A 27,469-nucleotide genomic window follows, 5' to 3' on the forward strand; every position below is an offset into this window, starting at 1 on the left:
AACCAGGAAGAAGAGTGAAATTTGGTTATTTTGGGGCTTTGTTGAGTTTTAAATGTCGGTTGTTGAGAGGGAGTATACGTTTATTTAATTTGTAGTTTTTATGTGGGTTTTGGGTTGGAGTGCATCCTTTGGATGTTTTACTATTATATTTTGTATATCCATAGTATTGCTATTTATATGGGAAAGGAGTGTTTTGATGTTTTGTTTTTTTTAAGAGATGTTACAGCCATTTGCTCCTTCAGTGAATGTGGGGGGTTAATGATCAACAGTATTTAGGGATTTTATTTATGATTGTTATATTTTATTTTTCTATTGTGTTTTATTGATATACATTGTTTTTAAACTGTAAACTGCTATTGGGTTTCCTTTTTAAGGGAAGGAAGACAGTATATAAGCCTGAAATAAAAATGTCAACAGCTACATCATACTAGGATACAAGTCAAAAATGAAATCTCTGTTTTAGACTTTCACATACTTTCAATGGCAGGCTTGAAGGCATTCAGGCACACTACATCCTATAGGTGTGTAGGCTGACTGCATAGTCCCGTCTTTCCCTTTTCCTCTTCTCTTTCCAGATTTCTTTCAGAATACCTAACTTCACTATCTTTACTTCTTGCTGCTTTTTCCTTTCCTTACCTTTCTATATGTCTTCCCAAATCCTTCCCAGCACATAGAAAGCTCTTCAGCCTCAGAGCTACTCGAAGATGGCAGAAGGTTGAAGTGGGTCTAAGCATGCTCAGAAGAGAGGCTTGCTTCCAGGAGGAATGACCAGTAAAGGTCACTTATGTTAACTTCTGTGCAGACTGGATATGGTCTACTCAAGGTTATTGACTCATGGATTAATTTCAAATAATCCAATCTCTTTCAGATTAACCTCTGAAAACCCCAAATCTAAGGGAGTTCAGATTAAAAACAAATTTGCCTCTAAACCTTAATTTTCTTTAATGGTCTCCTTTTAACCTGCTTTGAATTTTCTTACTCTGCTTTAAATTTGTACTGATTAATATTACTGAATGATGTATGCATATATCACTAAGAAGTCTGTGTCCCTGCTTGACAGGTATGTCTGATAGCTCTTGTTTGATTATGTTTAAGTATTGATAAAAAAGTTGAAAATCCAATTTTGCTGCTGTTCAATATTGCATATATGTCTATCAAAACAAGCAGGCTGGGCAGGAGTTCCTTTTAGCTAGGCTAAATGGAAATATTTTTTACAATTTGTTTTTCTTCACTTTTTTCTTTACAGCAGAATAAAGTTTTTTGATTTGCCTATTGATCAGCTTTATAAGATCAGTAACACCCCCATATGTTTGCATGTAAATTCAAATTTGTGCCTCATATCACCCTAAAATGTTCATATCAGTTGTGAAACTGGAAATCCTGTTGTGTTTTTTTGTTTTACTTTAAAGAACAGATAAAGCTTACCTCCTCATATTTTCAATAATTTTCTAAAACTGTGTAGTGGAACTGGTAAATGTAAAACCATTTTTCATTTATATATTTTTCTCCCATCTGATTTGTTTTTAGAATTTTACAGAAGTGAAGTGGTCAAAGATTCTCTGGTGAGTTTTTTTTGTTCTTGTGCACATTGTTTAAAGTGCATTTTTAACTTTGCTTTTACATTTACAGTAACTTTTCCCAATTCACATCTTTTGGAGATGCACATATTCCTTGGTTACCAAAAATGTGACTATTTAAAAAAACTCCACATTGACTAATCTGATAGGTTCAGCCTTTTTTTTAATGTTCAGTAGGAATGTGCATTTGTTTGAATGAATGGGTAAAATGTGATAAATGAGTCCATATTCAGTTTGTTTCCAAAATGAATGGACAGTGCCTCTGAAAATGCCCTCAAGCTTTCACTTCATACATTTACAGACAAATTATAATCTGTGGGGCAAGAAAAATGCCATTTTTTTCTCTTCAAGCCAGACATAGAGGAGCCCGGGGTGGAAAGGGACAAGGAAGGAGGAGGAACAATCAAGGTGAAGCAGTTTTCCTCCCAGCCTATCCCAATGTGACTTCCTCGTTATTTTCTTAACTTGAAAGTGAAAGAAAAACCTAGGGTTTTTTTTTTTTCATTTTATTTTTATTCAAGTTTCAAAAAATGACACATTACCGGTAAATTTGTTACAGAAATGGAAGATCATATCCAAATTGAAATAGGCAGTAATACAGAGATTTCTGAAATACATATATTCTTACTCTCTCCCCTATATAGGTAAATTGGGGGAGAAATCCATGGCAATTTGAACAAATATCAATGAAATAAAACAAAAGGAAATAAGGAGCTTTCCCATACCTTAATCTATGCCTTCATCATTGAATGCTCTTAGGTGCGCGCATCTAAAAATGAACTTAATTGTATCGGTTCAAAGTAGACATAGTTCACATTTTGAAATTTTAAAATGCATTTACATGGATAACGAAATATATATTGTGCCCCAATTGCAGCAGCTTCTGATCTCTTTCAAAAGACATTTCTTTCTATGCTCCTGTGTACACCTAGTGATATCTGGATATAACCAAAGCCTTTGACCATGGAACAGCGATTCTCTATGCCTAAAGAAAAATTTCAAAACATTATTACGATCCTGTTCAAATGCAAATGATACTACTAAAGTCCCCCTCTGCTGTATCTCAGTCTCTTGAGTCATTTCTAATATTTCTGTTATATTCAGGCAATGTTGTTCTTCATTTCCATTTTCCATTGTCTGCAAAGCTCTTTGAGGCATAATCAGGGGCATTGCCTTAATAGGAATTTTGAGATTATTTATCAGGTAATTTTTAAAGAAATCCGCTAAAGGTATCTTATGAACTTTGTTTTCTTCTTTATTATAGACCAATTGTTTGATTTGTTCCAAGATTTGTTCCATGTAAACTGCCAGCCGGCGGTAGTTATTACTGTTACCTGTGAACCGGAGTGATATGTATTGTATACAGGAACTCCCGGTATATAAAAACCATAAATAAATAAATAAATTATGAACTACAGGAAAATTTATAACCCTTAAGTTCAAAGACCTCAGTACATTCTCAATATTTTCTAATTTCTTTGTTACAATTGTCTCTGATTGTACTAAGTTGTGCTGTACTTTTCCCTTCGATAGCAGGGCTGAATTAGCCATGCTGTCTGGGAGCGTCTCGCGACCGGTAAGTAGACGGAGTTTTCTCAGTTAGTACAGAGTTTTGAATTCTGTACGGCTGTGCGGTGAGCTTCCCGCGCGATTGCCTTGCTACCTCAGTCTCTCTTTTTCCGCGAGCAGTCTGCATGTGGGGTTTTTTCTGCTTCTCGTCTCTGAAGAGATTTTTTTCTCAAATTTTGTTTTTTCTTCATTTCCTCTGGGCAGTGATGGCTCCTAAGCCATCCCGATTTAAGTACTGCCAATGTGGTAAAATTATGTCCATTACAGATGGACATAATTACTGCTACATATGCTTGGGACGGAAACATGACCAAGTCTCATGCTGGGACTGTGGTCGCATGTCCCCCCGAGCCCAGAGGAAGCACATAGAAAAAACCGCGCAGCTAAAGATATCCTCCACATAGTCTTCACCGGGACCGTCGAAGAGACCGAAGAAGACGCCGTCTAAAAGGCCTACTTCGCTAGAGGGTACCCCGACCAGGTCGGTTATACCACCAGAGCCAGTGAAGGGAGTTGAGGCCGCAACTCCTCTTTCACAAAAATCCCCTCATGAGCTGTTCTGGTTTCAGCTCAGCCTCTGCATGCGCCTTCTCAACCTTCGCCAACTCCATTACTTCCGTCTCAGCCATCGGCACCATCTCCAATTCCAGATCGACCAGATACTCCAGACTCACCATGGACATCGTCGCCTGATTCATCTACAGGGTTCCCTTCTGATCCTCCAGAAGGTCTTCCGGAACCTTATTCCGCTCCCGAAGACTTGTCCCTACGCAAAGTTCATCGAGAAAATGGGCTCTCTCTTAAATATCGAGACAGGAAAGATCCCTGATCCTAAGTCAGAGGTGTTAGGAATACTGAAAATATTTGAAATGCCTCCAGAACCAACAGCTCTACCACCACATACAGTGCTAGATACAGTGCTTCGAAAAATGTGGGACAAACCCTTTACTATCACAGCCTCATCAAGGAAAATGGACTTAAAGTACCGTATGCGTAATTCCACAATTTACGATTCCACACAGCTGCCACACAATTCAATAGTAGTGGAATCTGCTCTATCAAAGGCAAAAAGGTCAAAACTACATTCAAATTCACCACCAGGGAAAGACCATATATCTATGGACGACTTTGACCGTGAGGTATACCATTCTTCCATGTTAGCAAGAAAAATTCAACATAATCAGTTTTACGTAATCCAGTATTTATTTGAATGTCGTCAGAGGTTACGTCCCTCATGTTTAACCTCTGAAAATACTCTACCACAACCTTTTACTGACATGGAAGAAGGGCTTCGCCATATACTTTGGTCTGTCTATGAGTCCTTTGAGTCTTCCGCAAGGTCCTTTGCTATGGTTATAGCGACAAGACGGATGGAGTGGTTGAGAGCAAGTGCAATTAGAGAGGATAAGTTAGTGGACAATACCGTGCCTGGGTGACAATTTTTTTGGTGAAAAATTTGGGAAACTGTTACTCTTCTTAAAGAACAGAGTACTGCTGTGCTATCACTCACATCTCCAAGGGACCCCCATACCTTGTCCAGGAAGTTTTACCCTTCGTTCAGGAAGAAGCCCTACTCAAGGGTACCCTTCAAACCGTACAATAACTATCGATCACAGAATTATTCCCACCAAAGATACCAACCTCAGGCTCATCAGTCCCGTGGATGACCTCGTCAACAAAGGCCACAAAAGCAAACACCAGCACCTCCTCAAAAACAGACTTCATCTTTTTGAGCTATCCTGAGCCACCTCCACCACCTTACATAGGAAGTCGCCTTCACCTTTTTTATACCAATTGGGAGGCGATTACTTTGGATGTTTGGGGTGCTGAACATCAAAAGGGAGGGCTATCAAGTAAATTTTGTACCACTCCCGGATCTCCCTCATATTCCCGTTCCTCGAAATACATCAACCCACTCACTGTACTTTCAAGAACAGTTACAAAATCTTCAAAGCCAGAAATCCATTCAAAAAATTACAAAGGCAAAGGAAAATCAGGGGTTCTACTCCCATTATTTTCTCATTCCAAAAAAGTCCGGAGGTCTTCGACCAATCTTAGACTTACAGAATCTCAACAAACACATTCAGAAAGAAAAATTCAAGATGACATCTCTCAAGACTATTCTTTCTCTTCTACAACCCAACAACTGGCTATGTTCCATAGACTTGAAGGATGCGTATTCCCATGCACCCTTCTTCCTGGCAATACCTTTGCTTTCAAGCTCAGAGCAATCACTATCAGTACAAGGTTCTACCCTTTGGCTTGTCCTCAGCCCCAAGAGTGTTCACAAAATGTTTAGCAGTGGAGGTGGCTCACCTCAGACAACTGTCGATCCAGATTTTTCCCTATCTGGACGACTGGCTTTTAGTAGCCTCGGATCGGCCTACTCTACAAAACTCACGCGTTCCAAACAATCAATTCATAATCAATTACAAAAAGTCCAACCTGCAACTGACCCAAACGCTACAGTTCATTGGAGTGCTCATCGATACAACACAACAGAGAGCATGCCTCCCACAGGACAGAATTCAAACTCTATCCTCAAAAGCTCGACGTCTGTGCAACCAATCACATAGCTCGGCACGTCAAATCCTCCAGCTACTGGGTCATATGGCGGCAGCTATCCATGTGGTTCCCTACACGAGACTACATATGCGCCGCCTACAGTGGGGACTAAAGAATCAATGTTCTCAATTCTTTCAGCCCCTCTCAACCAAGATACAACTTACCACCCAAATGCACACCGATATTTGATGGTGGAAGAACACCAACAACTTGACCTCGGGAGCACCCTTCCTGTTTCCTCCCCATCAACTCACCCTCACGACAGATGCATCCAGAAGGGGCTGGGGAGCTCATCTGAGCGAACTGAAGACTCAAGGTCTCTGGTCTGTGCAGGAGAGCACACACCAGATCAACCTTCTGGAACTTTGAGCCATTTGGAAGGCACTTCAAACCTTTTCCCCTCAGGTTCGGGGCAAACATCTCATGGTATACACAGACAACCAAGTTGCCATGTTCTACATAAACAAGGAAGGAGGGTCAGGTTTATGGATCCTTTGTCGAGAAAACACTTCGAATACTGACGTGGGCAATAGCAAATGAAGTTTCGATTGCAAGCCACTTACCTTCCGGCTTAGACAATGTTACGGCGGATCGCCTCAGCAGGATTTTTCATCCACACGAATGGACTTTAAATCAGGAAGTTGCAACCAGAATCTTTCAATGCTGGGGCAATCCGATGATAGATCTCTGTGCCACAGACAACAACTGTCAAACACAAGTATTTTGCTCCATTTACCCGAGCACACTTCGTCATGCGCCAGATGCCTTTCTCATCCCATGGACGGAGGGCTTGCTCTACACTTACCCTCCCATCCCACTAATATCAAGAACGATTCAAAAATGCATCCAAGACATAGCGGATATGATCCTCATAGCTCCGGCATGGCAAGACAGCTCTGGTATCCGTATCTCATGCGACTATCCATTCGCCCACCAATTCTACTGGAGAACCTTCCACGTCTGTTGACTCAGGAAGGGGGGGGGGTCCCTCCTTCATCCAATGCACCAATCCCTCCACCTGACAGCTTGGAGGTTGAAAGGCAATTATTAAACCATCTGGGTCTGCCACCTCCACTTGAAGACATTCTCATTGCTTCTAGGAAACCTTCAACTAGACGTAAATATGCAGGAAAGTGGCATCGTTACACGGAATGGTGCACAACACGAAGGCTAGAGCCTTTCTCATCAACAGCCACACAACTCCTGGAGTATCTTCATACACTCTACCTTGCTGGTTTAACGCTGGCTTCAGTTCGTGTGCATGTTAGCGCCATTGCAGTTTTCCACCACTCTCATAACGGACTTCCCATTTCCAACCATCCGATGATCTCCAGATTCATGAGGGGCATGCTACGTCTAAGGCCACCGGTGTCAAACCACCTATATCATGGGATCTCAGTATAGTCCTTGAACAACTAATGCTGCCTCCTTTCGAGCCATTAGATTCATTCCACATAAAATACCTAACCTGGAAAACGGTATTTCTAGTGGCGGTCACATCAGCATGGAGAATAAGTGAGCTATAAGCCTTGGTTCACTATTCTCCTTATTTAGAATTTTATCATGATAAGGTCACTCTTCGGCCTCATCCTACCTTTCTTCCTAAGGTAGTATCGGCTTTCCACATAAACCAATCAATTACATTGCCAATCTTTCAACCTAAACCTCATCATAATGACCGAGACAAGCTTCTGCACTCTTTAGACTGTAAAAGAGTGTTAGATTACTACAAACACAGAACTCAATCTCAAGGAAGACCATCTCAATTGTTTCTATCCTTTAACCCATATAATCCAAACCAACCTGTCTCCAAATGAACCATTGCTAGTTGGTTATCCCAATGCATTGAATTCTGCTACAATAAGCGTTCTCTGCTTTTGAGCAACAAACCGAAAGCACACCAGATACGCGCAACAGCAGCATCTGTTGCACATTTAAAAAGGGTTCCGCTGCTGGACATCTGCAAAGCGGCAACCTGGTCTCTTCATACCTTCACATCTCACTACTGTATCAGACAGCAAGCATCTTCCGATGCAGCTCTGGGTTCGGCAGTTTTGTCAACCCTACATACTGAGTAAGACTGTCTACTTTTATTGAAGGGTAGTCTCCTCAACTTAAAAAACTTATTATATGGGCACAACCTGGGAGCTTGGGACTCCCAGTCAGCATGGCTTATTCAGCCTTGCTGTCGACGGGAAAAAGCAGGTTTGCTTTTACCGTAAACGGTGTTTCTGTAGATAGGATGAATTAGCCAGGCGATCCCTTCCCATCTCCCTAGACAGTCTACAGATTCTACCAAAACGTTTCCACATACATCTCGCTTGGCTACAAGAGACTGAGGTAACAAGGCAATTGCGCGGGAAGCTCACCGCGCAGCCGTACAGAGTTCAAAACTCTGTACTAACTGAGAAAACTCCGCCTACTGACCGGTCACGAGACGCTCCCAGACAGCATGGCTAATTCATCCTGCTATCTACGGAAACACCGTTTACGGTAAGCAAACCTGCTTTTCTCCACCTGGATAATTTTTTTTCCATTTCCTCTAACTTTTCATCATATTGAATAACCTTATTCTCAATAGTCTTCCCACGTTTATTAGTCTCAAGAAGAACTTGAGTCAGAGAAGCAATCGCAGATTCTATAGACATCAGTGCCGTCCAAACTGACTCTAAAGTCACTTTTTCAGGTTTAACCAATGTAATGCAGTACCTGTAAATAATGATGCAGCACCTCCTTCATTCTCTGGAGTTTTTCTGTCCCGCTGCTGTATTTGATGCCATAATTGATGTAACTCCCAATAGGGGTAATCCTCCCTTTGAGAACTTAGGAGACAACCTCTAAAGATCCAATGGCCTCGGAAACAGTGCTTGGACCCTTTGCCAGTTTTTCCGGTTGTTAACATGTCTCCTCTGTTCTCACAGGACAAGCAGGATGGTTGTCCTCAACCAAATGGGTGACATCGAGGATGGAGCCCACCACGGAAAACTTCTGTCAAAGTTTAAACAGAACTTTGACTGGCCCCTACTGGGCATGCCCAGCAAGGCACTGACCCTGCAGCCAGCAGGGGTCTCCCTCCAGTCTTTCTTTTTTCCGCGCAGCAGCTGCCACGCGGTGAAAGGAGCTCTCTTACCACGTTCCTGACAGGAATTCGGTTTTTTCTTTCCGAAGAAAATTTGCCCCTCAGGGGTCTCCCTTCGACAAATTTTTGTCACCTTCGCGGAATCCGGTAAGTTTTTTGCCGATTTTCATCGACTGCCGTCGATTTTGGCCCTTGAGGCCTGTTGGCACTTACCGATCCCGCGGCTAAATTTGGCCCTAGGCCACGGCGACGGGGTTCCGTCGTTGTCCGGATTGCACCCAGACTATGTCCATCACAGACCCCCATAGGGTCTGTGTTCTGTGTTTGGGAAGTGAGCATGATGTCCTGACTTGCACTAAATGTGCCCTAATGACACCTAAGGGTCGTAAAGCCAGGATGGAGAAGATGGGGCTCCTCTTCCATGCACCCACCCCAACACCATCGATAGCATCGACGTCATCGGAACCGGCACCGTCGAAGTTGCACCACCACCGTCAACCCTCCGGTGACCGTCCATCACCGATGAACTTCTCGGCCGTCAACTCCTGTCCCCTCCCCGGATGGGCGAGGAGATCGGAAGGACAAGCACTCGCACATCGGCGGCACAAGTCTCGGCCCGTCGAGGATCCACAGCCATCGACCTCTGAACAGGGCCGAGCCACCGACAAAAAAGCCTCGGTCAGACCTGGGCACCGGTCCACGTCTCGTTCGCAGGCACCGAGGAAAACCCTCACCCTCTCGGGGTGTGGGAGCCGTGATCCCACCGGTTACGGTGGTCCCCCTCCGGCTCTGCCTCAGCCTCCCTCTCCCAGTCGAGCCGGTGGTATCGGTTACCCCTGGTCTCCGGGCAGAACTGGACCGGCCTGGTCAGGAGGCCATCGAGAAAGCGATGCAAAGGTTCCAGGCCTCCACCGGCACCGTCTCGGCACCACCTCAGGCCACCGACCTCGGCACCGACTCCGCCACCGAGGAGAGAACCGACCACCGAGCCTCTAGTGGAGGCGCTGGCACCGCTACTTGAATCGTATGGAGGCACTCATGCAGGGCCCTTCCATCGGTGATTTCCAGTAAGCACCGGACTACACCATCGTCTCCGGCAGGATTCTCATCGGACAGGAGAAACACCATTTCGGATTCCCCCGTCCGGAGTAGTCCCATCTGTGCCTTCGCAACCTCTCCACCGATTTATCCCTCGGCTCCATCGATTCCAAGACCGGCACGATTCCATCGACAGCCCCGAAAGCCCTCGATGCCGTTTACAGTTCCGCTTGCAGCACCGATTCCATCCAGATTTCCATCGATGCCTTTGGATCCTCAACCAGGTCCTTCAGGTCTGCAAGCCCCACATGATCCTTATGATACCTGGGGTGATGATACATCTTCTGATACAGATTTGCCATCCCCACCATCTCCTACAGAGAGTAGAAAAACTATCTCCTCCTGAAGATCTCTCCTTTATTAATTTTGTAAAGGAGATGTCAGAAATTGTACCTTTTCAGTTGCAATCTGAGACCGATGACAGGCACCAATGATGGAACTGCCTCCAATTTCTGGATGCCCCAAAAATCATCGCTTCCATCCCCATTCACCAGGTATTTCTGGATCTTTTAAAGAACAACTGGGAATCTCCTTCATCTGTGTCACCAGTTAATAAGAAAGCTGACTCCACATACCTCGTTCAGTCAGCACCAGGATTTCAGAAGCCTCAACTGGATCATTGCTCTGTTGTAGTTGAGTCTGCACAAAAGAAGGCCAAGCGCCTAAAACCACACTCTTCCACTCCCCCTATCAAGGACAACAAATTCCTAGATAGTGTGGGACGGAAAGTGTATCATGGGGCCATGTTGATATCTCGCATAGCTTCATACCAACTTTACATGACTCAATACAACAGAGCTCTCCTTAAACAGATGCAGGACTACGCTGACACGTTACCGGACCAATACCAGCCACAGCTTCAAGCCCTTCTTCACAAAGGATTTGAAGCTGGGAAGCACGAGATCAGAACGGCCTACGATATCTTCGATGCTTCCACAAAAGTCTCAGCTACTGCCATCTCAGCCAGACGTTGGGCTTGGTTTAAAGTCATCTAACCTTCGCCCAGAGGTCCAGGATTGTCTAGCCGATTTACCCTGCTTAGGGGACAATCTGTTTGGAGAACAGATTCAACAAATTGTGGCAGAATTGAAGGATCAACCACGAGACGTTGAAGCAACTTTCGTCTGTTCCATCTGAGGTATCCTCCAAACCACCACCTAAGAAGGACTCTAAAAAGTCTTTCTTTCGGCCCACGTCGTTATTATCCTCCGTCGGCTAGGCCTCGTCCGGCTCGATCCTCCACTAGACCTCAGCCACGCCAACCTCGAAAACAAAGACCTGCTGTGGCCCACCTCCTGGGCCTGCGGCAGGCCTTTGACTTCCCGGTACGGAGCACATGCCACATCCCACTTCCCGACATCCCTGTGGGGGGTCGTCTGTGCCACTTTTTACAGCATTGGATACAGATTACCTCAGATCAGTGGGTGCTGGCAATTATCACACAGGGTTACCACCTCAACTCATAACTCTTCCGGCAGGACTCCCCGCCTCTTCAAGCATGGAGTCTATCCAGCCACTTGACTCAATTACAACAGGAAGTATCCCTTCTTTTGCAATCAAATGCTATAGAACCCGTCCCTCCCTCTCAACGACGGCAAGGGATTCTACTCCAGGGTACTTCCTAATTCCAAAGAAGTCAGGGGGGCTACGTCCCATTTTGGACCTTCGGGCCCTCAACAAGTACCTTCAAAAAGAAAGTTCAAGATGGTAACCCTGGGTGCGCTACTCCCTCTGCTGCAAAGGGGGGATTGGCTGTGCTCCCTTGACCTAAAGGATGCTTATACCCACATTGCGATAACACAATCCCATCGCAAGTATCTGCGGTTTCTGGTAGGCCGCGACCATTATCAATACCGAGTACTACCTTTCGGTCTGGCATCTGCTTCCACGAGTCTTCACCAAATGCCTCGTAGTGGTAGCAGCATTCCTCAGGAAGGAAGGTGTCCACGTCTACCCCTATCTGGACGATTGGCCTAATCAGGGCCTCCACCCCTCAGATTGCCCACTCCTCCCTAAAATTGACAATCAACACACTTCCTTTCCTTAGGGTTTCTGTCAATTACGAGAAATCTTGCTTAGTCCCATCTCAAACCTTACTTTCATTGGGGCAGACTTGGACACCTTACAGGCAAAAGGCCTACCTTCCGCTGCAGCGGGTCCAAACTCTCATGTCCCTAGCTCGCCAGCTCCAGTCTCAAGACACGGCCACGGCTCGCCAATTCCTCATTCTCCTAGGACACATGGCATCCTCAGTTCAAGTCACTCCCATGACCAGACTAGCCATGAGAGTGACACAATGGACTCTGCGACACCAATGGATTCAAGCATCTCAGCGCCTGTCCTCCATAGTCCGCAGTTACACAAGCGCTTCGCCTGTCTTTAACCTGGTGGACGACTCAAATCAATCTCCTTCAGGGCTTACCTTTTCTCCTACCAGATCCACAAGTAATCCTGACCACCGACGCTTCCCACATCGGTTGGGGGGCTCATGTGGACGATTTCCAAACCCAAGGGTTAGGTCACCAGAGGAAGCCGAACACCAGATAAATTTTTTTGGAAACTTCGAGCAATCCGTTTCGCGCTCAGAACGTTCAAAGATCGTCTTTCGAATCAGATAATCTTAATCCAGACAGACAACCCAGTGGCCATGTGGTACATAAACAAGCAGGGAGGCACAGGCTCTTTCCTTCTGTGTCAGGAAGCTGCGCAGATTTGGGCAGAAGCCCTCTCCCACTCCATGGTACCTCAGGGCCACTTACCTTGCCGGGAGTAGACAATGTATTGGCAGATCAGCTTGAGCCGGGTCTTCCAACCACACGATGTGGTCACTCGATCCTCTGGTAGCGCACCTCTCTATTTCACCAAGTGGCTGTTCTCCCCACATAGATCTCTTTGCGTCCCCTCAGAACCACAAAGTAGACGATTACTGCTCTCTCATTCGGAGCCACCACTCTCGGCCGAGGGAATGCCTTCTCCCTCAGTGGACATCAGGTCTGCTCTATGCATTCCTCCACTTCCTCTTCTGTCAAGGACTCTCGTGAAGCTTCGCCAGGACGGAGGAACCATGATCCTGATAGCACCCCACTGGCCACGCCAGGTGTGGTTTCCCATTCTTCAGGATCTCTCCATCCGCAGGCACATCCCTCTGGGAACGGATCCGCATCTGCTCACTCAGAACGACGGATGCCTCCTCCATCCCAACCTCCAAGCCTTGTCCCTGACGGCCTGGATGTTGAAAGGTTAGTCCTTCAGCCTTTTTAACCTTTCGGATTCGGTTTCTCGTGTCCTGATAGCTTCACGAAAGCCCTCCACCAGATAGAATTCTATTCGTATAAATGGAAAAGGGTACAATCTTGGTGCACTTCCCAGTCCCTTGATCCCCTTTCCTGTCCAATCTCTAAGTTCTTGGACTATTTATGGCATCTATCGGAATCGGGTCTTAAAACCCTCTTCCATTAGGATGCATGTCAGTGCAGTAGCCGCTTTTCCATAAAGGCATACAGGGTGTCCCTATTTCAGTACAAACCCCTGGTAACACGCTTTCTTAAAGGCTTGCTCCATCTGAAGCCACCCTTACGTCTTCCGGCCCCATCTTGGGACCTTAATCTGGTTCTTGGTCGGCTAATGAAACCACCTTTCGAACCTCTACACTCCTGTGAATTAAAGTATCTCACATGGAAGGTATTATTCCTTTTAGCTGTCACTTTCAGCTCGCAGGGTTAGTGAGTTACAGGCCTTAGTTACCTACTCTGCCTTACACTAAACTCCTGCAGGACCGGGCGGTACTCCGCACTCACCCTAAATTTTTACCTAAGGTAGTTTCTGAGTTTTCATATTAATCAATCCATCATACTACCTATCTTTTTTCCCAGGCCCCCACTCCACTCCGGGGAACAGACTCTGCATACCCTAGACTGTAAACGGGCTCTAGCTTTTTATCTAGACCGTACAGTTTCTCACAGGAAGAGCACTCAATTATTCGTCTCTTTCCATCCTAACAGTTAGGACAACCTGTGGGTAAGCAGGCTCTTTCCTCCTGGTTTGGCGGACTGCATTTCTTTTTGGCTATCAGCAAGCTGGCATTCCTTTTCAAGACCGTGTAAAAGCACACTCTGTGAGGGCCATGGCGACTTCGGTTGGCACACCTTCGATCGGTGCCACTTCCTGACATCTGCAAAAGCCTGCAACCTGGAGTTCTCTCCATACTTTTGCAGCCCACTATTGTTTGGACAAAGCTGCGAAGACAGGACTCCATCTTCGGCCAATCTGTCTTGCGTAACCTTTTTCCAACATGATGTACCAACACCCTTCCACCTTCCCGGTTAGGGTGCGGATGCCCTTACCCAAATTCCACCCAGTTTGTTGTGCCTCTTGCACGTCTTGGGTGCATTTGGTGCAAGTCGGGACATCTCAGCTCGGTACTCAACCCATTTGTGAGGACAACCATCCTGCTTGTCCCTGTGAGAAAGCAAATGTTGCTTACCTGATGTAACAGGTGTTCTCACAGGACAGCAGGATGTTAGTCCATCACGAAACCCCGCCCGCCACCCCCCCGCGGTGTGGGGTTCGTTTTGTTTTTACTTTTTAGGCACTGCCTGTAGCTTTGAAAATCAGACTGGAGGGAGACCCCTGCTGGCTGCAGGCTCAGTGCCTTGCTGGGCAATGCCCAGTAGGGGCCAGTCAAAAGTTCTGTTTAAACTTTGACAGAACGTTTTCCGTGGTGGGCTCCATCCTCGATGTCACCCATTTGTGAGGACTAACATCCTGCTGTCCTGTGAGAACACCTGTTACATCAGGTAAGCAACATTTGCTTTCTCAACCGATAAGGTTGAAGGAGACAGAGAAATCTTCAGCGCAGAGCTACATGGTGGGGACGGTGTTTCTGGCACACCTGGGACTCAGCGAAATCTCATTGGCCATCGGGGGGTGGCGTTCGCTCCTTGTCAACCCCCGAAGTGGCCCTCGCTCCCGGAAGTTTTGGCATGGAGGAGAAAAACCCATCTATTTTCTTTTGAAACAAATCCGCAGGCTCCAAAGAAGGTAAATTTTCGCGGAGTTTTGCCTTCTGCTTAGTAGGTAGCATATTGCGCAGTAGTAAAAAGGAAAATTTTCAATTCAAGGAAAACAATTGGCAGAGCATCTCTCTCCTGCTCCTTAACAGTCAGCCATCTTGGATTTCTCCCCCAGAAAAACCTAGTTTTGAGCAGTAACCAGTTTGGTTGGTCTTTTCTGTGCTGGATGTCAGACAGATTCTGTTTCTGAAACCGTGAGTGTGAAATAGTACAAAAAAAAATGTATAAAAGGAGAAAGAAAGGTGAGCTGTTGTCTGTTACAGTGTCACTGTACTGTCAGAGGAGACAATGTAATCTCGCTGACTGTTACAGGGTTACTTTTATCATTCAACATGGACAAGCGTGTACTCTTCAGCACTAGAGAAAGAGAGCTGTTTCACAGCAGAGCCATATAGCAGGGACTCTGGCTGGAAGCCAGGTACAGCAGCCTTTGTTTTCTGAATTTCTCTGTATGGAAAGGAGTCAGTGTGCTATGTGTTTGACTCTTTCAAAAACTGTCACTTAGTTACTGATGTAATTGTTTAGTCAACAAAACAGACTGGCATGCTTTATTTTTAATAAAAGTGACTGACTGCCCTGCTGTCTGTGTATGTCCACACTACATTGTAACACTGAAACCCCCTAATCACTACCAGTGATCTGAGTGTTTCAAATTCTGTCACACTAAGATCAAATTGTAGATGTGGCAGCAATGGCAGAAGAAGAGGAAAGGCTTTTTTCCAAAGATAAGCAGGGCTGAATTAGCCATGCTTTCTGGGAGCGGCCACTGGTGGCTCTTAGCAAGAACTTATAGTAGCATGCTGCTGTTCCCGCGCGGCTAACTGTCTCCTGTCAGTTCTTTTTTTCTCTGCACACAATTCGGACCGCAACTTCTTCTGTCTTCTCACTATCTCCTCTCAACTTGAGAGCCCCATACAGCACTTTTCAGTGCTCACTATGGCCCAAAGGCCCCCGGGTTTAAATTTTGCTTTTGTGCCAAAATTATGTCTGCGACCGATGGACTTAAACTTTGTTACCTCTGCCTCAGGCCCGATTATGATATGGCGGCTTGCCACAATTTGTGGGAAAATGTCCCCCAGGGCCCAAAGACAATGGGCCACAATAATACCCCACCTAAGGGAGAGTGTCCAGGATAGATCGGGGTCCTATGCCCCGCAACATTCAACTCAATCTTCCATGGCCAGGGAAACAAACAAACCGAAGGACACCAAAAGAGCCTCCTCTCTTTAACCCTCCTCCACCGGGAGGGTGAAAGTAAGGTTGGGCAACCCCCTTCCAAGAGGACTCATAAAGACCCGACTTTGAGCTCTTCCCGGAACCGAGATGCGTCGTCTGCATCGGGTTGGCCTACATTTGCGCAGGGAGATGTTCCAAGCCGAAACAAAGATCCGGTGCATCAGACTTCGGTCAATGCACGTCCCATCTGGCTCGCTTGACGCAAGATGCAGAGGTCCCGACACTGCTGACGCATCCACCGATGCACCCGATGCACGCTGTTGAAAAACATGACAAAGCAAAGAAGACCCATCATGTCAAACACAGGACATCAGTCCCCAAAAGACACCGAGCCCTTCAGAGTCTAGAGCGAGTAGCTTCCTCACCACTACCAATACTACTGTCAGACTATTCAGGTGGTTCAGATAGGGACACCCAACATCACTCCCTTCTCTCTTCTTCCTCTGCCTCTGCCACATATGATGACCAGAAAAAATCAATATGCCACTGCTACAGCGATTGTAACTATAATCAATAAATCATGAGCTGTTGCTCAATCGCTGGAATAATGTATATTTTCTTGGTAAAATGGATTATTTCTTTTTTTAAAAATTTGTTTTAAAATAAAGATTTTTATGACACCTACTATATACCATGTGTGTGTGAATTGATTAATTATTTATGTATGGTATGTTAACAATGTAAAGGAATTGGAGGAAAGTTTCATATAAATTCGTTGGTGTCTCCGCACCACGATTATGTGGTGTTATAATCATTAACTATCCCCCTCCTCCTGTGTGAGTTTTTTGTGAAATTTTTTGTAAAATTTTTTGCAAAGAATTACTTCACCTCTGTAACCTCTTCCGTGTGGTGAGCATCAAATAATTTATGTACCATGACGGTATTTTATACCGAGGAGCTCTAGACTCTCTACTATAGACTATAAACTATAAAGGAGTAAAGTTCAGACTTCCCTTTAAAATGTTGGTTGGTTGTCCGATGTTCAAACGATGGTCCCTACACAGACTGATTGTCTTTCCTCAGGGATGTAGAACGTTATAATGCAGCCAACTTTTGCAGAATCTGAGTAAACTCCGTTGAAAAAAGTCCTCTAGCGATCTTGTATAGATGGCTCTTGACGGAGTTGCTCTGGCTCCGTCGCCGGAAGAGTAATTGTGAGTTGTACTGAATCCTTTTTATATGCCAGCGGAAAGGGCAAATTTAACCAATGACCGTTGTAAAGGCTTACTGACGTCATCACGCCGACCTGGTGGAGGAACTTGTACACGGAGCAACCAGACGTTGCTCTCCGACCTGACAGGAAACTAGGTATTGTACTCGCGTGAAACTCCCTTAAATGCCATATTAAAGAATTTAATCTGATGCGACCGAAGGCCTTTACAAGACGCCCAGAAATGTTGACTATGCTTTTAAAACAAGTACCGGGATATTGAATAATCGCTAGAACTTTTTGTTGATGTGAGATCCGTACTGTTATAACAAAGAATTCCAATTTAGGTCGTCATTCATTCCCCGTGGGGCTGATGTGTTTAGGGTGAAGATCCAGAATACTTCTCGTTGATTGAGAAGAGCCCTGTTGTCCCCGCCCCTGGACGGGGCTTCAAGATGTTCCAAGATCGTCCATTTCAAATCGGTGATCATATGTCCACTATCTGTCAAGTGTTGCACCATTGGTGCCGTCATTTTTGCTGTATTGAATCTGGACTTGTGCTCTCCCAGTCTTACCTTAACTGGTCTCGAGGTGCGACCTATATATAGCTGGGGGCACTTTTTTCAACGGAGTTTACTCAGATTCTGCAAAAGTTGGCTGCATTATAACGTTCTACATCCCTGAGGAAAGACAATCAGTCTGAAACACGGATCGGCTGTGTCGGGACCATCGTTTGAACATCGGACAACACAACCAACATTTTAAAGGGAAGTCTGAACTTTACTCCTTTATAGTTTATAGTCTATAGTAGAGAGTCTAGAGCTCTCGGTATAAATACCGTCATGGTACATAAATTATTTGATGCCTCACCACACGGAAGAGGTTACAGAGGTGAAGTAATTCTTTGCAAAAAATTTTACAAAAAATTTCACAAAAAACTCACACAGGAGGAAGGGGGATAGTTAATGATTATAACACCACATAATCGTGGTGCGGAGACACCAACGAATTTATATGAAACTTTCCTCCAATTCCTTTACATTGTTAACATACCATACATAAATAATTAATCAATTCACACACACATATGATGACCAGGCATGTCACTCAAGAAAAAAATCTTCTATCTCCAGACACTCTTCTTGGAGTCACCTTACAGGACCCTCTCCCCCCTCCGAAAAGGAGAAGGACAGCTAGGCCTTCTAAAGAACTCAAATGGGTGGCCTCGTAAACTTTGTCTCAGATCATTGGGCTTCTCCAGACCTTCTCTGATTCGGTGGTCCATGCCAAACATCCTAGGTCCCCCTCAAGTATTTCTGTGATAGTCAGATCAGTCGACACTTCCTTCTACTCCGCATTCAGACCCAAATATCGTTTTTTAAGGACTTGAGTCTCAAGGAAGCCCACATCTCAAGAAACCAGAGGCCCCTTCTCCGCCATCCCCCCTACTTCTCCACAGGGATACCTTCTGACCCTCTTGGTGGTTTGCCAGAGCCGACATCTCTGTCTGAAGACCTCACTTACTCCAGGTTTGTAGAGAAACTGGGTTCTGTAACATTGAAACCAAGGTCCGAAGTACACGACCTTCTTAAGGTATTCGACATTCCAGCGGAGCATACAGTGCTTCTGTCTTACTCAGTGCTCAATGCAGTCATGGACGAGGCCTGGGAGGCCCCTTTCTCCACACCCATTACATCCAGGAAAACGGAACTGAAATTTCAAATACGAAAATCTCAGCACTTTGCCGCACTACAGCTTTCGTACACCTCCATCATTGTGGAGTCTGCTATGAAAAAGGCCAGAAAGACATGACTATACTCAAATACTCCACCAGGCAAAATCAATCATTACCTAGATGATTTTGGGTGAAAGATATTCCAGGGATCAATGCTAAATGTAATTGTTCACTGTATCAGACTATGGAATTATTCTCCAGCTGTTTTTTGTTCTATGTAAACTGGTATGATTTACATGTAATGTAAGAATGTCGGTATATAAAAATCCAAAATAAATAAATACATAAATGCCAAGGTGCAGCAGCACCAGTTTATTACTCAGTATCTGAGTGCCTCAATGTCTAAAATCTGAGGAAGACCAACCTTCAGGGTCAGACCAGCCTAAGCATTTGGCGACTGATTTAGAAGAAGGCCTACATCACCTTTTACGCACTGTCTATGAAGTGTTTGATATATCAGCCTGATCATCTGCAGCCGCGATTGCAGCATGATGCATAGCATGGTTGAGAGCAAGTGCGATCCATGAAGATGTTCATGACAAACTTGCTGATCTCCCCTGCAAGGGAGATAATTTATTCTGTGATAAGCTTCACGAGACTGTGTCTCAACTTAAAGAACAGTATGTGGCAGTATCCTCTCTTACCTCCTTCCAAGATCAGTCTATGTCAAGATGCTATTATCCCTCCTACAGAAGGCCTTTCTATCCCCGGTGCTCTTACAAGCCATGCCCGCCATACCATCCTCCATCCTACGTCACCCAGAGGTTTCAACCACCCCAGACTCAACCTCAATGGGGTAGACCCCTCACGCAGCACACACCAAAACCACCCCCAGCTGCTGCTCCCAAGACCCACAGTCTTTTTGATCCATCTGCAACCACTGCTACCACAAGCTGTAGGAGGCCGACTTAATTCTTTTGCATCAGCATGGGAACAGATGACGACATATTGTTGGGTTCTCAGCATCATCCTGAATGACTGCTGCCTGAATTTCAAAATGATTCCCCCGTTACCACATTTGATTCCCCCTTCCTGAGAGACTGATGATCCCCCCTCCTTCTACAGGAGATCAAGATCCACCTGAGCCAAAGGGTGATATGGAAGGTTCCCTGTTCTCAACAGTCCCTGGGATTTTATTCACAATGCTTCCTCATAGCCACAGAAAACCGGGAGACTACGGCCCATCCTGGACCTCAGAGGGTTGAACAGGTTTCCTAATCAAAGAGAAATTCAAGATGACGTCTCAAGAATTTCTTATCCTATCTATAGCCTGCAGTCTGGATGTGCTCACTGGACCTCAAAGATGTTTATGCCCACATACCCATGCACCCCTCTTCATGGAGCTACCTATGCTTCCAAACTCACAAACAGCACTATCAATATCAAGTTCTTGCCTTCGGCCTCTCATCAGCGTCGAGAGTTTTCACCAAATGTCTTGTAGTAGCTGTGGCCCACTTAGGTGGACGAGTTTTATGCCCTCCTCTCAGTCTCGACAATTGGCTCCTAGTAGCGCCAAGTCCAGATCTGATTCGCACCCAGCAAATACGAGTCCTATTCTTCTTGGCAAATCTAGGCTTTTGGTCAACTATGAGAAATCTCACCTGGAACCATTTCAAACAATACAATTTATAGGGGCGCTCATCAACACACAACTTTGCAAAGCCTTCCTCCTAGAAGTCAGAATCAACACATTTCAGACCTAGCCAGATCAAAGAGGGATCTACAGCAACCCACTGCACATCAAGTGCTGATGCTTTGGGTCACATGGCAGCAGCCACTTATGTGATACCTCCATGTTCATCTATACATGCAAAGCCTCCAGTGGGACTTGAAATCGCAGTGATCCCAATGTTTTCATCTCATGCCCCAAAAAATAATCTTAACCTGTTCCATGATTGAAGATATCGACTGATGGCTGTGCCCAAAAACTCTACCCTCCGGTGCGCCCTTTCGGCATCTACTCCATCAGATCATACGGACTACAGATGCCTCCATGATGGGATGGGAGCCCATGTTTTACATCCAAAGACTCAAGGACTATGGTCAATGGAAGAGCAAAACTGCCAAATCAATCTATTAGAACTCCATGCCATTTGCTACGCTGTCTACACCTTCTCATGGCTTCTTCAACACAAATTGGTCATGATTTACACAGACAACCAAGTGGCCATGTACTAAGTAAACAAGGATGGAGGGTCAGGTTCCATGACTCTGTGCAAAGAATCCATACTACTACTGGAGTGGGCACTAGTGCTCTGAATTCAACTTCAAGCAACTTATCTCCCCGGTGTGAGGAACTCCGAAGCGGACAGACTCAGCCTCCGCTTCCACCCCCATGAATGGGAACTCAACGAGGTGATGGCTTACATCTTCCGATGTTGGGGAACACTCTAGTAGACCTCTTTGCCACAGAACACAATGCAAAACTGCAACAGTTCTGCTCCCTACGACAAAGCAATCGCAGAATAGCCCAAGATGCCTTCCTTCTGCAGTGGTCGAACGGCCTTTTCTATGCATTCCCTCCAATCCCACTGATAGGACGGGTACTGCAAAAATGCATCTTGGACAATTCCATCCTCATCCCCCTGGCAGCCATAAGAACATAAGAACATAAGAAAATGCCATACTGGGTCAGACCAAGGGTCCATCAAGCCCAGCATCCTGTTTCCAACAGTGGCCAATCCAGGCCACAAGAACCTGGCAAGTACCCAAAAACTAAGTCTATTCCATGTAACCATTGCTAATGGCAGTGGCTATTCTCTAAGTGAACTTAATAGCAGGTAATGGACTTCTCCTCCAAGAACTTATCCAATCCTTTTTTAACACAGCTATACTAACTGCACGAACCACATTCTCTGGCAACAAATTCCAGAGTTTAATTGTGCGTTGAGTAAAAAGAACTTTCTCCGATTAGTTTTAAATGTGCCCCATGCTAACTTCATGGAGTGCCCCCTAGTCTTTCTACTATCCGAAAGAGTAAATAACAGATTCACATCTATCCGTTCTAGACCTCTCATGATTTTAAACACCTCTATCATATCCCCCCTCAGTCGTCTCTTCTCCAAGCTGAAAAGTCCTAACCTCTTTAGTCTTTCCTCATAGGGGAGTTGTTCCATTCCCTTTATCATTTTGGTAGCCCTTCTCTGTACCTTCTCCATCGCAATTATATCTTTTTTGAGATGCGGGCGACCAGAATTGTACACAGTATTCAAGGTGCGGTCTCACCATGGAGCGATACAGAGGCATTATGACATTTTCCGTTTTATTCATCATTCCTTTTCTAATAATTCCCAACATTCTGTTTGCTTTTTTTGACTGCCGCAGCACACTGCACCGACGATTTCAATGTGTTATCCACTATGACACCTAGATCTCTTTCTTGGGTTGTAGCACCTAATATGGAACCCAACATTGTGTAATTATAGCATGGGTTATTTTTCCCTATATGCATCACCTTGCACTTATCCACATTAAATTTCATCTGCCATTTGGATGCCCAATTTTCCAGTCTCACATGGTACGCCTACCTAGTCTATCTCTCCATACAGCTGCTCATTCTGCTCAAAAACAAACCAGGCCTTCTATCACAAGAACAGGGGATGTTGCTACATCCCATGCAGGACTCCCTCCACCTGACTGCATGGAGATTGAAAGGAAAGCACTGAGTCACCTCACCATTACTCAGGACATCCAAGATATCCTGATCACAGCGAGGAAGCCTTCCACGAGGAAAAATTATGCTGGAAAGTGGTCATGATACCAGCGTTGGTGCATAACAGAATCCTTGGACCCTTTCTGTTCCTCACTGGAACAACAACTTAAATACCTTCACCTAATTTTTAGTTCTGGTCTTGCGATATCCTCCATCAGAGTGCATCTTAGTACCATCACAGCAAACCATTCCTCTGGTGAGGATGACTCCATCTCTATGCATCCTCTAATATCCCGCTTCGTGAGGAGTGCCTTACACCTTAGGACCCCCCCCCCCCCTCCTGTGATGCCTCCTGCTGTCCCATGGGACCTCAGTGTTGTCCTAGAGATTCTGATGTTTCCATCCTTCAAACTGCTAGGGAAGATGGTATTAAAATTTTTAACCTGGAAAGTGCTATTTCTCGTTGCAATCACATTGGCCCGACAAGTCGGAGAACTGCAAGCTCTAGTACATTATCCTCCCTTCCTCCAGTTTTATCATTCATTTATTTATTTATTTATTTATTTATTTATTAACTTTTATTTACCGACATTCGTGAAGCACATCATGCCGGTTTACAATGAACTCAGGCGGAAAATTACAATGAAACAATAAAACAATGGAGCAATAAAACAAGGGAGGAGAGAGGGGAAGGAGGGGAAGAGGGGGAAGAGGGGAAGGAGAGAGGGGAAGGAGGATAAGGAGGGGTGGGGGAGGTGGGTTCGTAGTCACCCTACGAACGCATCCTTCCTTTGTTCCCAAGGTGGTCTCGGCCTTCCATGTCAACCAAACAGTTACTCTACCAATCTTCTTTATGAAACCCCATGCCTCAGAAAGGGAGTCACTGTTAGAGATGTGAATCGTGTGATCGATCGTCTTAACGATCGATTTCGGCTGGGAGGGGGAGGGAATCGGATCGTCGCAGTTTGGGTTTTTTAAATATCGTGTAAATCGAAACCGGCACACTAAAACATCCCTAAAACCCACCCCGACCCTTTAAAATAAATCCCCCACCCCCCCGAACCCCCCCAAAATGCCTTAAATTACCTGGGGGCCAGGGGGGGGGGGGGGGGGAGGGGAAGGGGGAGGGCGGGAAAACCGGCACACTAAAACAACCCTAAAACCCATCCCGACCCTTTAAATAAATCCCCCACCCTCCCGAACCCCCCCAAAATGCCTTAAATTACCTGGGGTCCAGAGGAAGGGTCCCGGTGTGATCTTTTACTCTCGGACTTCCGTGCGTTGTAGAAATGGCGCCGGCGCTACCTTTGACCTGTCATATGACAGGTCAAAGGTAGCGCCGGCGCCATTTTTTTTTTGTCCCCCGACGTCAGGAGCGTAGGAGATCGCTCCCGGACCCCCGCTGGACCCCCAGGGACTTTGGCCAGCTTGGGGGGCCTCCTGACCCCCACAAGACTTGCCAAAAGTCCAGCGGGGGTCCGGAACGACCTCCTGCAGTCGAATCGTGTTGCCGTACGGCCGGCGCCATTTTGCGCAAAATGGCGCTGGCCGTACGGCAACACGACCTTTGACCTGTCATATGACAGGTCAAAGGTACCTTTCATATGACCTTTGACCTGTCATATGACAGGTCAAAGGTAGCGCCGGCGCCATTTCTACAACGCACGGAGGTCTGAGAGTAAACGATCACACCGGGACCCTTCCTCTGGACCCCAGGTAATTTAAGGCATTTGGGGGGGTTCGGGGGGGGGGGGGATTTATTTTAAAGGGTCGGGGTGGGTTTTAGGGTTGTTTTAGTGTGCCGGTTTTCCCGCCCTCCCCCTTCCCCTCCCCCTTTCCCCGATTTACGATTTTTTAACAATAAATCGGGGGAATTGTTATTGTATCGCGGCTCTAACGATTTTTGACGATTTAAAATATATCGGACGATATTTTAAATCGTCAAAAAACGATTCACATCCCTAGTCACTGTTACACTGGATTGCAAAAGGGCATTGGCTTACTAATAAACAGAGAACCAATTCCCCTCGCAGACCATTACAACCTTTTTTTTCGTACAGTCCAAATGCCCCGGGATTGCTGGTGTCCAAGCGCACACTGGCCAGTTGGTTAACACAATGCATCAACTTCTGCTATCACAATTGACTAGTCTCTCTATCATCAAAAGCCAAAACCCATCAACTAAGGGTGGTAGCAACTTTCATTCCCCATTTGCGACAAGTTTCTCTTCAGGATAAGACATAGGGGAGCATTTGCATAGGGTAAAGAACCTTGGGAAATACGACCATCTTAATTGGGACACAATGACCCAATAAAGAAAGAGGCAGAGCTTTCCACTGTGCCAGCAAGGCCTGAACAGACTGCAGTGTGGACTCGATATTCTGAGCATAAATTTCCTCTACAGTACGCGCCACTTAATCCTGTTAAGCGCACTCAACAATCCCCAAGTATCTAAAGTGGATGTGGCCCAGGTAAACGGAAAAGGCACCTGCTAACCTGATTGCAAAGTGGGAGATAGCGAAAACGCCACTGATTTCCCATAATTAAGCCAGAGCCCTCCATGAAGTTAGCATGGGGCACATTTAAAACTAATCGGAGAAGAAAGTCTTTTTTACTCAACGCACAATTAAACTCTGGAATTTGTTGCCAGAGGATGTGGTTAGTGCAGTTAGTGTAGCTGTGTTTAAAAAAGGATTGGATAAGTTCATGGAGGAGAAGTCCATTACCTGCTATTAAGTTCACTTAGAGAATAGCCACTGCCATTAGCAATGGTTACATGGAATAGACTTAGTTTTTGGGTATTTGCCAGGTTCTTATGGCCTGGATTGGCCCACTGTTGGAAACAAGATGCTGGGCTTGATGGACCCTTGGTCTGACCCAGTATGGCATTTTCTTATGTTCTTATGTTCTTAAACAACCTCAATGATAGCTCTTAGGCTTTTATTTGGATTTCTCACATAAAGGAGCATGTCATCTGCAAAAAGACTAAGCTTAATGAAATTGTTCATAATCCATGTTCCCTGAAAAGTGTCAAGGGCACATAGTTTAACCGCTAATGGTTCTAAAGCAAGGACAAATAATAAAGGGGATAAGGTGCAACCTTGCCGAGTACCCTTGCCCAGCAAGGAGGTCTTCGATAGTGTCCCATTTACCAATAGCTGGGCCTGTGGTGATTAGTATAACAATTTAACCCAAAATTGCATTATTTCCCCAAAGTTAAACTGACTTAGTCTGAAACAAAACCACTCCATGCAGTCAAAAGCTTTTTCTGCATCTAAGCTGATGAGAAGGCCTTCGGGATTGCCAGGTGATGAGTGAAGTGAGACCATCAAGATTTTTGAAAGAATAGAGTTAGAAAGCTGGCCCTTTAATAAAGCCAGTTTGGTCTGGGGGGCCATCTCCGCTATCATGGAACTTACCCTGTTAGCTAGGACCGCTGCCAACAACTTAATGTCTTGATTTAGGAGGGATATTGGCTGATGTGAGGAAGTCAGAGCAGGGTCTTTCCCAGGTTTGGAAGCCGAATTATAGTAGCAAGATTATGACCTGCATGAAAATGCCCCTTTTCTCTAGCAGCACCAAACATGTCCTTTAACGGAGCAAGAATAAGGTCGCCTAACAGTTTTATAAAATTCTGAGCCATGTCTATCAGATCCGGAGCTTTCAACAATTTCAGTTTGTAATAGCTCAGAGTAGCTCCGCCTCACTAATAGGCGATTCTAACAGCTCCCACGCTTGCGCACTCAGCTCTGGTAGCTTCAGATCACAAAAAAAATTATGATGTGATCAATCATTAACCGGCCCAGCAGCGTATAAAGATTTATAATAAGAAACAAAAGCCTTGGAAGGCCCCTCAGTCTTGTGGGGTATTGCAAAGAGAACTTAATCCCACATTGATATAATTGTGTGCAGTAAGGAGTGAGCTCCTTGCGCGCAGCCTGTGCGTTACTGAAAAAGTCAGGAAAGGGCAGTAGCTTAGCCTCCTGAAAAATCAGCTCTTTTTTTTTGCTGCAGTAAGCTTGCAGGATTTTCACTTTTTTCAGTATAGTTCAAGAATTGGACAATCACTTGCTGCAGCCGCTTCTGATCCAGGCCCCCAGCTGGTGTGCTCTTTCTACTAGGACCGGTCTGGCTGCGTTAATCTGCAGCTGGTCAGGGAGCCATCATTCACAGAGATGAAGTATATCCTCCCCATGCACTGTTTCTAGAAGACCTACTATGCGGATGTTATTTTGGCGGCTTCTATTTTCTAAGTCCTCCAGCTTCTCTTCCAGGGCCCTCTGTTGCTTCTCTGATGCAGAAAAACTTGCCTCCAGTGTCACCATGCGGTCCTCATGCTCAGCTAATTTTGCATGCACCCCGCCGACGACAGCAGCAGTATATTCCTCCACCTTGTCCCAGAGTTCATCCACAGAAGTTTGAATTTGCTGCAGCTTATCCACGAGCGTGGCAGACACCACTTGCGTGACGTCTTTAATTAATGCGTCGGAGAGGCCTTCCGGAGGCAGGCCCTCCAACGCCATCTTATCTTCTGGCCTTGGCAGCTTCTCTGGTCCACACGCTTAGGATGGCTCAACATGGTGACACTGGTAAATGAAAAGGCTGCCAAGACAATGCTGGGATCCTTAATAATTAAAGTAGCGGGTTGTGGCGTTCAGAACAGCGAATTAGGGAGAGGGATCCTGCCAGCTCCTAGGGAGTGAGAGCAGAGTGTGTGCGGTCAGGCAGGCAGCATA

General features: G+C 45.6%; 1 protein-coding gene across 1 annotated transcript in view; it reads left to right on the top strand.

Moving 5' to 3' along the window:
- The window catches only part of UVRAG (UV radiation resistance associated), a 321,095-nt gene that overhangs the window by 46,334 nt on the left and 247,292 nt on the right, over positions 1 to 27,469 (top strand). The window contains exon 3 of the mRNA XM_029602151.1: positions 1,528 to 1,562. Coding sequence (XP_029458011.1) covers positions 1,528 to 1,562 — 35 coding nt within the window. The remainder of the gene's footprint in view (positions 1 to 1,527; positions 1,563 to 27,469) is intronic.

This window comes from Rhinatrema bivittatum, chromosome 5 (assembly GCF_901001135.1).
Source record: "Rhinatrema bivittatum chromosome 5, aRhiBiv1.1, whole genome shotgun sequence".
Classification (NCBI taxonomy): Eukaryota; Metazoa; Chordata; class Amphibia; order Gymnophiona; family Rhinatrematidae; genus Rhinatrema; species Rhinatrema bivittatum.